Raw genomic sequence first — 12,068 nt, 5'->3', positions numbered from 1 at the left:
AAATAAAAATACTGTTTTTATTAAACATAGCCTAAGCGCATAAGGAGTGCGTGATAGATTTATATCTTTGAGGGTTTTGAAATATATAGCGTGCAATTGTGAGTAATTAGAGCCCCCGATACAATTGCTGATTGAAGTCTTGTTATTGATCCAGTAGTCGTTTTTGGTAATGTGCGCCACGTAGAGCAGAGGTGTTCCCACCGCAGCTCTGGCAGCGAGCTGGTAGCCTCTGGCAGATATCCTGCCTTCTGAGCTGACTGTGAATAACTGCGAAAAAAAAATAGCAAATTGATGGGCTCGAGTAGCTGCTGTTCCAGGAGAACAAAGCGAGGAGAGGTCTCTCCAGTGATGTGGGGGTTTTGCTTTTGCATCGAAGGTGACACGAATTCAGTAATCCCTGCACTGGGGTTGTTTGTGTTATAAATGCTAATTAACATTCTGCGAAATCGAAAGTGTACTTGAATTGTCGTTTTCCTCCGTAGATCTGTCACAGTTATAAAATGAGTGTGTGTGTGTCGAAGGGAGGCCGGAGTCCTGGCACATTTTAGTCCCCGACCTCCTTTAATACAATTAATGATTTTGCCTACAACATCAGTGCCACAGACATGAAAAATTGCACTAAAGCACCAAGCACCCCCAACCGATTGAGCTCAATTCATCAAGAACCTTATGCTCATTGCCAGTGTCAAACCTAGTCCCGGTATTATCGAGTGCCTTTGTAATCAAGTACCTGCCCTGAGCTCCCAGGAGGGATTATCATTTTGAACGCACAGCTCACAAAGATTTGCTTATATATATTCAACCAATGACTCTTGTTTGGGAGTTTTATAGCGTATCAGGCAATCAGAAAGAATTAAAAATCTGCCTTTACTTTATTGTTTTATCATCTATGAGAATGGTATCTGTGATTGAAATTTTTGAGTTCATCTCAGGAGACAGATGCTTCAAGATCAACTCTGGGTCAAGCAGCCAAGCTGTGAATGAAAAACTTTGGTGCTTTGAGATTGTTTTTCGATTTGTTTTCTATCTTTTGAATCGTGAGATGTGATGGCCTTAAGGAGCCATTCTTTATAATGGCAGGCAAGATAGCATACAATATTGGCTAAGCTGTGAGGTGTAATATTACGTGTTTAATCGGGAGACGGAGCAGAGTTAGGGTTTGACAGACAGGATGTAAAAGTTGGATGAAGACAGGCATCATCAATCAACAGAGTTCTTCTTGGCGTTGTAAATCACTGCAGTGCCGATGGGCATCATCTGTCGCCCCTCCTAATTTCAGGCAAAGTACGTAGCTTTATCACTTTTTACAGATGGGCTACACAGCCAGAACGCACCACTTCTTTTTGTTTATTTGCGTCATCAACAACCATACACATTCGTCGGTCTCCCAGCACTGTAGCACGTAAACACAGGACATGAACACCAGCTTACCCGTCCACTGTCATCAGCAGAAGAATATTCAGTAGCACAGTAAATAAAAAAATAAATAAAAAAAAACTCCCTCGCCGGAGTAAAACAAAACAAATTCATTTACAAACCAACATCAGTGCAATTCTGTAGCATGTACAGTATGCTTCTGCAAATACTGATACTGTACGATCACATTGGGAGGGAGTGCTCAGCAGTTCAGAGTGCGCAGGGTTTTTAAGGGAAGTAAAAGTCCATAAACGGCTTCTAACACAGAATCAATGTTGATCTTTTTCACTGTAAACAAAACCAAGGCGCCAGAACAATTAGTAGTACACATCAGATGAAATGGAGCCGCTTTGCCCATGCTGTAAGTACTCCAGTGCAGACAGGTTTAGATAGAAAATCAAAGAAATCCCTTGCTCTACCATTTAGTGGTGAGTAGACAGAAGTCCTAATGTTAACTGTAAAGATATTGGAACCTCAGTGGAGTGGGTGTAGGTGTAGAGCAACATGCTACAGAGGGGTTGTGTGACTTATATCTAGTGCTCCCTAATCTAAGACCCCTTAAGCCCTCATTAAGTGCCCTGTTACTACAGTCAAAGAATCAATCAAGAGTCAGATTGAAACTTCTCGAATGGTTCGTACATACAACAGGAATCACTTTTTTTTGTTTTTTTGTTTTTCTTAATGGAATCGTGACTTGAAATGTGGTGTTGGTTTTGAATATCACACAGCCACTTTCACTTCCTTTGTGATGCCGATGATGTCGTGACATGAAATGTTCATCATACAATATAGAATGTGAAGTATTGCTGCTCTATATGTGCCTTCTATGCAAGCATAGAAATAATAAACATACTGTAGCATATTCATTATATATGATTTCTTTGTGGGCAGCACTGGCCACAGTTGTGGAATTATATATACATTTCAAATGTACAATATATTAATATCTACAGGCACATTTAGTGCAAGATGTCTGCTTCTTTGTTGTTTTTTGGGACGTTAAGACCAGTTGATTGTTGTATTTGTGTAAATCCACATCTTGAAACATATACATATATGGTCCTACTCAAGTGGACCACTTACTAAATTCCAAAACACATAAGATCCTTTCACAGGTCTGAGATTTTTGAGATCTGATTTTTTTTCCTGCACAATAGTGACAAAAATAAATAACAGAAAGTGACACTATGCACAAAGTGATACATTTCCATTTTCAAAAGTGCACTGAGAATCAGCCAGAAGTTTAACCAGGTCTTGTCAAGCATAGAAGATAAGTTCTGGGATCTGCCCTCCTTGCACCCCAGTGCCGTTAGTGCTGTCTGAGGAGCACTGGAATTGAAATGTTACTTTCCCGCACTGTACTTCTGTCATTCCTTCCTGTCCAAAGTAGCTCAACTCATTCCCGTCGAGAACCACGCTGGCGGTGTAGAAGGTATCGGGCTCGATCTGGACCGGATACTCAAACCACACCGGGAAAGTGTTGCTGGAACCATCAGAGAAGTATTTGCTGAGGTTTTGTCCAAGCAGTACTCCTTGACGTTTCAGCTCGATCTTGGCGCTGTACTCTGCTGAGCCACAGCTAGATCCATACAGTCCAAACCCAGCAATGAAAACTCTTTTATCCACTGCAAACTGTATACTGTCACAGCGGCCCCGATAGCGCCACTGATTGCTTCGGTAGGCACAGGACTGGAATCTGTGGCAACGCTGGGGGGTGAGGCCCTTCCTAGGCTGACTGACAAACTGCAGCTCTGGCTTCTTGGCAGCTGTATACCACAGGAAGATGTCATTGGTCTCATTAAGCGTCAGCACGCCCGACTGGGCTGCTCCATTGGCAAAATCATCTAGAGCCATCGTAGGGATACGTATCAGGTACATGGCCTTGCCCAAAACCTTACGCTTGTTGTCAGTCGACGAGGTGAGCTCTTGTCTCTGGCACTCGGCGTCTGCCCAGCTAAGTGCAGCCTCAAATACCACTATCTCTTTAGCGTTGAGTGTTTCCCGCTGTAGGATACTCTCCAGGGTTTGGGCATCGATGTCGCAGAAGCCCTCTGAGCGTAACGCCAGCTCGGCCTGGGCATCAATCACCTCCCAGCAGCGCTGTGTCAGCTCTGGCTCCTCGAACAGGCAGCTCTGAGAGAGCAACACGCAGGCGTTCTTGGCACTCAGACTGGTCTCCAGGAAGTTGACACAGGCACGTGCCAGGTGAGGGACAATGTACTTCTTGGCAGCGTAAAGAGTGGCCAACACTGTGTCAGCACTCAGGTCAATTTCATCACAGTAAATGTACCTGTTGACATAAAATAGGAATTTCTCAGCAAACACCGGAGAAATGACAAGAAAACGGCACGGCGTAAATGTGTTTTCTATGATCGTTAATTTAGATGACATGATTCAAACAATAATGCAATAATTATGATTGTAAGTGATTGACATTGAAGTGCTGTAAGGAAAACGTTCCTGTATCTGTTCAAAAATTTGTAAGAGAGGAACGAAACGAGATTCTCGCCAGATAAAAAAATCGCTGCGCAAACTTATCAAACTGGCCAACATAATAGTATTCCTCCTACGTCTGTGTCTACCACCTATCACAGTTTGCCTGCAAGGACAGAGAAACAAAACTCAGAAATAAAAGTGATGAAAGGAAGGCAACGAGGAGGTAGAAAAAATATCCTGGGATTCAACAGGAAAATTTGAAAGTATAATGAAATGAACAAGTACAACAGACAGATATAGATTCTGTCCCTGAGATATATAAAGAACACTTCATCTCATTTGTCTGTCAAGGCTTACTTAACAGTTTTATCTGAGATGTGCCAGAGAAATAGATACAGATCAGTCTTATCAAATTATTCTTTTTTCACCCATAGGCCACTTGTTCAACTAAAGCACTACGAGGTCAACGGGCCCAGTCGAAGGAAGAATTTAGAGAATCCTTACTTCAGCATTGCCAGAAATGCTGCCGGTTCCACATCTGGTATGTGGATTTCATCCTTGTTCTCAGCAAGTTCACCGTAAAACATGGCATGAAACACCGAGCTGCCCACAGCCAACACATACTGTTGAAAGAAGCAAAGAAAACAGAGTGACGGAGGGGAAAAACCAAAATGAAAACAGTTTATCTGTGACTTCAGTGTAATTCATGTGACATGTACTAACATCTGGAAAATGGAGGAAGACTATTTGAAGTGGGGAATCTCAGTGCATTCACGTAAAAACACAAATCCCTTTGTGCGTTGGCAAAAATCGCACCTGTTGATTTTCTCAGCGCTGCTTAGACAATTACTGTGTTCCCTTAGGGCACGGATGCAATTTTCTAATGAAGAAGACTTGTATTTGCTTGTGACACTACTGAACCGAGTGCAGCAAAAGTTCAATTTCTCAAACTAATGACTCATCTGAACGTATGATGAAATCACATGCAACTCAATATGACTGTGCGACTAATAGTTTATTAGACAATGCGCTGAATTCTGTTATTAAACCCGAGTTTAAGGTCTCTGTGTTCATGCCTGCGTTGTGCATACGTGTGTGTGTGTGTGCGGCACAAGTGTGTGTAGGTGGGTATGTGGGTGGTATAAAGAACACAGAATTTCTCCGAAGTGAACTGCATGCGCACTAGTCGAAAATAAACCTTGCAAATCTAAAGGTTTTTGGAAACAATGCCGTTGTTTTTGTGGCTGTTGTCATACTCTGAAATTCATGCTTATTTTCATTAAGCAAGGTCAGCCGAAAGACAGATGCTCTTTGATGTGCGTTTAGAGACGAGAATCCATACGCTGCATATTGGAATAATATTATTCTCACCTTGCGGCCCGTTATTTTTTAAAGATATCGACATAAATGACTGTTTCTACTTTCACCCTCCATCCCACTATGGTAGAGCTGTTAACAAAAAGCAGGCATATTCAATCTCCTGCCAACTGGACACGATAAAGATTGTTGCACTGAGTGTCATATCTCGTTGCCATATTGCCTCAGCATAAAGCACAGTCGAGTCAGTGTCCTTCCATAACTGCGCTCTAAAGTGTACAAAGTGCATTGCAGCACCCATTCATGGATTACACATTTTGGTCCCATGTAAAGAACATTAAAAATGACCCGTGCAGAGCCATTCGGAGCCTGTTGATGTGGAAATTTGTGCGCTTACAAATTCATGCGACTGTTCTAATCACAATCAAACAGCAGAAATGACTTTTAAATGATTTATGTGCTAATCATGAAAAAGTCATGAGGTCGGAGGGTGGACTAAGCAGTCAAGATGACAGCCATAGACCGGGTGAACTGGGCCCCACTCGGCTGTATTTACACTAGAAATTGCACTGTCATGTCAAACCTAAAGGATAATCAGTTAAATGAGTACAAAAGTTTGTGCAGGGTGCAAGGCTCACACATGGACGTGCCTCACTCTGCGTCTTATCGTCGTTACGGTGTGTTGTTGGGGGTGTTTGATTAAAAGTTGAGTAATTGCAGAGCATTTTCATGAAAAGCTGAGCTAAAGCGGAGACAAAGACGCTCCATCCTGCGCGACGCGACCGCTGAAGAGGATAGCCCTTCCTCCTTCACTCACTCTGTGCCTCCATCCTTCAGCCTCATTTACATAAATAATTGAGGACTGTCTCGAAAAGACACATGGTGCGGAAGTGAGCGTGGAGCACAAAAGGCATCAGTTTCATTATGGCTGGCAAAGAGGAAAGATGTTTTTTCAAGCTTGTATGATATGAGCAACAATGGGCCAGCCTGCATGGCTGCTTGTTTGTTCATTTTCCAGCCTTTTAGTGGAACTTCACTCGATGCTAAAATTCTTACTCTGTGTCCCGGCAGTCGCTGGGTCCTTCCAGGCTGACCCACAACAAAGTGAACATCTGCCATCAGCTCATTGTTGAACATCACAGAATTTCTACAAAGGGAAAGAAACAAAAAAGGAGGGGGCGGGGTGGAAAAACAGAAAATTAGGTGATTTTAAGGCACATTAAGGATTTTCTTTCTGTTTAATTTAACCTTTTACCAAATAGCGATTGTAGCTTTTAGGAGAAATTAAACCAAATATCGTACATCACATGTACTCTGATCTTTCCTGTTATTCTAAACACTCTAAACACAAGTTTTATGAGTGTGCAAAGTGTGCCAGGTACTTGAATTAAAATTTAAGTCTTGCACAGAGCAATGAAAGCTCATCATTTTTATCCTTATGTTCTTTTATTCATTCTTTCCACATAAAGACAGAGGGAGAAGATGATGAAGTCAGTGGAAAATCCCCACCGTGAAAGAATGGGACCAACAATAAAGCTGCGTTCATATATTATTGAGCAGTGGAACATGTCACAGGGGTGGGTAAACAGCCCCATGATGTTCTGGAGAGACAACAAAGCCGGGTCAGAAAACACACATTTTGCGCTGGACCGCTGGGATCCTTTACTGATAGGCCAAGGTAAATATTTTGCTTTTAGTACAGATCGGCCCTCTGCCTGTTGTGCATTGAAAAAAACGCACTCGCTGTGACTGTCCGCCCTCTGTTGTGTCAGAGCGGCAAAGTCTGCAGGAGGCAGAAAGGGTGTAAACAGAGTTTCCCCTGTCAGATGGAGGGCAGGGCAGAGATATCACCCACCCCTGCTCAAACCTACATGCACTCACAAACACAGGCACCACCCGTCACGCCTACTACTTTAGTAGATGAAGTGTTTTGCTGTACATTTTTAAATGTAAGACGGGTGCAATTCAGTAAACCAATTAAAATGGAGTGAACTTTATGGGACATTCTCAAATCTAATCGTCCAATTCATCTTTTTGATCTAAATGTTAATAAAACTTGCAGATTTTCCTTACCTCTCTCTTATAGTGGAGTAGAGTCCCTGCCAGTTACAGTTCTGAATTGTGTTGTTGTTGTTGAGGTTCTGCTGCTGGTACTGTTGCACTGTGGTGGTGGATGCCGGCTTTTTGGTGGGAAAAATGTCCGCTGCCATCTTCTTCTTTTTCTTGCTCCTAAGTGTGATTATCTCATAACAGACTGGGGGCAGCTTGGAGCTGCCACTTGCATTCCCTTTCTTGGAGCTTTTACTTGACTTGCTTTTCACTGACTCAGGAAGCATTAAGAAGAAAGTCAGACATTTCATGTTCCTTCCCTTGGCATCGACCATGAGTGTGTTCAACTGCCGAGCAGTGAGTGTGCATGCAGAGAAAACATTCACCGGGAGCAGGCAGGTGCGATGGGGGAGCGAGGACAGTGGAGACTTGAGCTGCACTCAGCAGCGCAGCAGTCAAAGATCCTGTGCGAGGTTTGTATGACCTTTAGGGAACTAATAGAATAACTCCCTTCTCTCCTCTAAAGAGGCAGGTTCACACTGGTGATTGAAAGGCACTTTTCCTGTGTGAAGTTTGATCTGCTGACGGAGAGGCTCTTGTGGGTCCCATCCCTGTTAGTCCAGAGTGATGAGATCAGCTCTCTAAATCACTTTTTTTTCTCGCCTCTGCTCCCTCGCCTCTCTCACTCACTGCTTCGCTGAGGGTTGGCCTGACAGCTCCAGATTTAGTATAGCTGCAGTGGTCCTCAAGCAACGCTGTTTAATCAGTTCCTTTCATTTCGCGCTCTTACTCCTTCTGTGCTTTCCTTCCCCTCTCTGCTCTCTTTTCATGTGTGGATCTACCCGTTTTTCTCCAACACGGCCTCTTTTTTCCTCTTCCTCTCCTCCATGGAGCAAGAGTCCTCTGCAGGATGCTGTAGCCGTGGATGCCGTGTTGCTCCGCTCTGCTCAGCCTCTCATTCTGCTGACTACAGAGGTTGAATGAGAGAGTGCAGAGAGAGAGAGAAAGGGAGAGAGAGGAGGAGGAAGAGGAGGCGGAGGAGACCCCCCCCACCACTCCCCACCCTCTCTCAACACAGTACATGGCTCTCTCCGGAGCTCAGCCAATGGCAACACACAGCATTCATGATTGGCTAATGCAGCCTATAGCAGCACATACTTGAATATGCAATAGTGAATGTCAATTAAGCTCAATTAAAGTGACAGCCATGCCCCATAAGAATGATATATTTATCTCCGGCTTTACTTTCTGTGGTTCCTTTACCTGAAGCAGCAGTATTGATTGAGTCCAGTAAATGCAGACTATGTTATAATGCAAAAGGACAATGTAAACTTACACAGGCTTTTTAAGGGCAGCATTTGCCTAATTCTTGAGTGGTCTGACAATCACTCGTTATTTAAATGAGGTTTCCGTACATTACACAAACAGTTGAATTTCAACTTCATTTTTCACCTGGGCTGCTTTGATGAGACTTCTTACCTCTGCAAAACTTTAGTAGACTTCAGTCAGTAAAAGATTTATAGCATGCCCATTCATGCCAAAAAGCTAGTTATACTCAGGATATTTTTATTTGTAGAATTTGATCTTGTAACATGTTGCAATGTGTTAATATCCCCAAAGCATTAAATATTTCAGATTTTAATTAATAGCTTTTTTCTTTGCTTTTTAGTAATAACAAAGATCTTTTCTCAGAGCCTTTTTTGTTTTGAAGTACTCAAAAGGCAAACGTGCTTGCACTTAGGCTTCCTTGTTAGGTCATCTCTTCAGGAGAGTACATGAATCTCTGAATGTAATGCACTCTCTACACAGTGTACAACATGATGCATATTTTTCCCTCTGCTCTTTTACTCTAGTTAGACCTGAGCACAGTGGGGATTCTGTTTAAACTGAAGGGAGGATTTAGCTGCTTGGCGGCGGCGGTGGTTTAAAATATTTTGCTGACATTCAGTACTACGCAAAAGTCTTAAGCCAACCATCATTTCTTTATGTTTTGCTTCCAAGGAGCCAGGCTTTCTTATAATTAAGTGGGTTTGAGCAATAGTTCTCCAGGCTTTCCGAAGGTCTTTCTAAAGATTTTCTGTGGATGTTGGTTATTCACTTTTTTTCAGTCCAGTCCTGGTACTTGACCATTTTCAGAGAAATCTTTCTTTTGTTTGTTTAACCACTTAATATTGACCTATGAATCATTCAAGCATAAAAAAGCACCTAACTCAAATGATGAACCAGTGCTGTGTCGAAGCAGAACAGACAACTTAGAAAGGATCCTATTCTAAATTGCACCTTTAGGGACTTATTTCCAGCAGCCCATCACAAAAACACATAATTTCTTCTCATTTCTTTGGTTGAATCCATGAAAAATGCCAAAGACAACACAGTTTAAAAGAAATGAAAGATTGTTTTTGCAACAAAAAAGAGCTATTAGCAGAAAACGTGGCATATCTTGGCACAGTGTGAAATGTGTTCTTAAAAAATCTGACAAACCTGGTCAAGTGGAGGACAAAAGAAGAGGTGGTAGTCCTAAAAAAGAACATCTATAGAGCCTGAAAGTCATGTCCTTCCAGTAAAGACCTGACACAGGACATGAGACATCCAAATGAAACATCATCAGAAACGATTTCATTGAAAGGGTGGCTGTCAAGAAGCCATCTTCAAAGAAAGTAAACAGTAGATGAATCTCTAATTAAAATGCATGACTCATATTTTTCCCTGCTTTTTTTGGTTTTGTTTAGTTAAACCTGAGCACAGTGGGGATTCTGTTTAAACGTCTGGGACGATTCAGTTGTTTGCCGGTGGTTTAAATGGCCTTGCAGACATATATCGTGTAGCAATCGGGTGTTTAATTTCCTTTATTTCATAGCATGTTGCTGTTGCCGCTCCTGCTACTGTGTACACGTACATTTATAACAGTACTATTTTAGGCAGCGCTATCGCAGCTATTAAATGCTGTTCATTGGTGTAAAATAGCATATTATATTTGTAAGAGTGAGAATAAAACTGACAAAAAGAACAAGATAAGATGAATAGATTTAATAGAGAAAGTCTTCCCTGAACCACTGTCACTGTATTGATTTTTCCATAAACCTTAATTAACTGTCTTAGTGTTTGTTGCGCCGAGGAGCATTAGCCCACTAAGTCCCCTCTACAGTGTACCCTGTAGAACAGAGAAAATTTGCTATGGTAACATGGAGCCAACATTACAGGGCAACATACTCTCAAATTGCAGGCCACTAGAGATGTTACCCTGGTAACCACTTCCACAAGCAACAGCAGGACAGAAATGTAACATACAGACCAACAATAGGGACAGTAAATGAAAAGGCCTAATGTATCTGTGCATCTTTTGATTTAAATATTCCACAGCGGCGTCACCACTAAACGCTACATTAAAGCTGTGTATAGTGTTTTTAGGAGGCAATCTGGATAACCAGTGACAGAATACACATGTTAAAACTGACAGTTTTGTGATTTATCTGGCATCGCGGTAACGCGGCTGTACAGTACACGATAAATAGGGTGTCACTATATATCACCTTAAATGGCTTCCTGCATTCTTTAATTACATTTTCCCTCCATTCATCAGCAGAAAACGTAATCTTGTTATTCACACATTCAGGCTGGGAGTGAGAGGAGGAAATAATGATGGTGTTTGTCACAGCGTCAACATCACCTTTTTGTCTCACACTTTCTAATCACACAGTCAGCCTTTTTCACAGAAAAGGAAAACATTAACGTAGAGCAGCAATCAGCATTGTGGACAAAAATTTATAGCAGTTCTTGAATCACCGACGATTAAATGTTGATGATTTTACTCAAGAATAGGCTGACACAAAAAGTCATATTTTAATCTTTAATAATTAATAATAATTACTGATAGAGCCAGTGCCAAATGTGTTATTCTTGCGTGTTTTTGAGGTAGTAGTACGAAAGCAGTGCACTTAAAGTATTAAATCGTCTTATTTTCTTCATGCAGGTATGCCGTTTAAACATTTCCCTCATATTTTCAAGGCCCCGCGTTGCTCCAACCTCGGGTTTATTAACTTCAAAAGGCGAAGTTAAAAAGCAGCAGAAGTCCAGCTGTGCCTTTGTTGATTGCTTCTTGATGACCGTACTCAATGCAACACCTTTATCTTCAAAGTAGGTATACCAGGACACCTTCATCTTCTAAGAAGTAACCGGTGCAGCCAGTGTGCAATGCATACAAGCCAGAAAAGCTGGACAAAGTAGAACAGATACTGCAGTTGTTAGAAACATACCTGAGTATTTGAAAGTTGCTCTTTAGCTTATTTAAATTTCCAAAAAGTTTTCAATACAGAACAAATAGACGAGAAGTGATGTGCAGGGGTAAATTTAAGATTAAATTGCATTTTCAGAATGTAGCCAGACAACTGCATGCACTTATTCAAGAGATCAGAGTTGGAAGTTCTCGGTGTTAAAATATTAGTGAACATAAGTGATATTAATGGAGTTTTGTGGGAGGATCTAAGTATAATTTCTTCAAAACTCACTGAGTACTAGGGTCATTAATTATGTTGCGGAAGTGGCTGCTTGCCATTCGTGAGTTGGAGCACAGAGATGCTGTTCTGAGTAGTGGCAAAACTCTTCTGCAGAGAGACACCTGCTGAGAGGCTTGGCTGAGCACAGTGGAGGAGAGAGGAGGCTGCGAAATGAACTGTGATGCACGCCTGGCACACGAATGCAGGGACAGGATCCAGCAACTCGTCCAGTGCCTCCCCCCACATTCCCAGTAGCCTTCCCCTTCTGCTGCCACTGTTAAAGCAGGCAAGGGCACCTGACAGGTGGAATGGGGGGGGATGATGGCGTCTGCCCAGAGATGGGGCTTAAAGCTCCTG

General features: G+C 42.2%; 1 protein-coding gene and 1 long non-coding RNA gene across 2 annotated transcripts in view; one reads left to right on the top strand and one right to left on the bottom strand.

Moving 5' to 3' along the window:
- Positions 1-12,068, top strand: part of LOC120443241 — a 55,023-nt gene that overhangs the window by 28,927 nt on the left and 14,028 nt on the right. The gene's annotated exons all lie outside the window — the stretch shown is intronic.
- Positions 1,338-8,175, bottom strand: btbd3b (BTB (POZ) domain containing 3b). Its single transcript, XM_031737645.2, has 4 exons — positions 7,243-8,175; positions 6,226-6,316; positions 4,357-4,475; positions 1,338-3,706 (listed from the first exon to the last, which is right to left on the bottom strand). The coding sequence occupies exons 1-4, from the start codon at positions 7,551-7,553 to the stop codon at positions 2,674-2,676; spliced, it is 1,554 nt and encodes a 517-aa protein (XP_031593505.1). The 5' UTR covers positions 7,554-8,175; the 3' UTR covers positions 1,338-2,673.

The sequence above is a fragment of the Oreochromis aureus genome, linkage group 13 (assembly GCF_013358895.1).
Source record: "Oreochromis aureus strain Israel breed Guangdong linkage group 13, ZZ_aureus, whole genome shotgun sequence".
NCBI lineage: Eukaryota > Metazoa > Chordata > Actinopteri > Cichliformes > Cichlidae > Oreochromis > Oreochromis aureus.
This window is presented reverse-complemented; position numbering and strand designations above follow the sequence as displayed.

What these genes read in the sequence shown, in the direction of transcription:
- btbd3b (XM_031737645.2), bottom strand. Translation starts at nt 7,553, where the DNA reads ATGGTCGATGCCAAGGGAAGGAACATGAAATGTCTGACTTTCTTCTTA. An exon ending in TACTCCACTATAAGAGAGAG is followed by an intron (nt 6,317 to 7,242) that starts GTAAGGAAAATC and finishes TTCCCTTTGTAG; the next exon opens with AAATTCTGTGATGTTCAACA. An exon ending in GCATTTCTGGCAATGCTGAA is followed by an intron (nt 3,707 to 4,356) that starts GTAAGGATTCTC and finishes TTATGTCAACAG; the next exon opens with GTACATTTACTGTGATGAAA.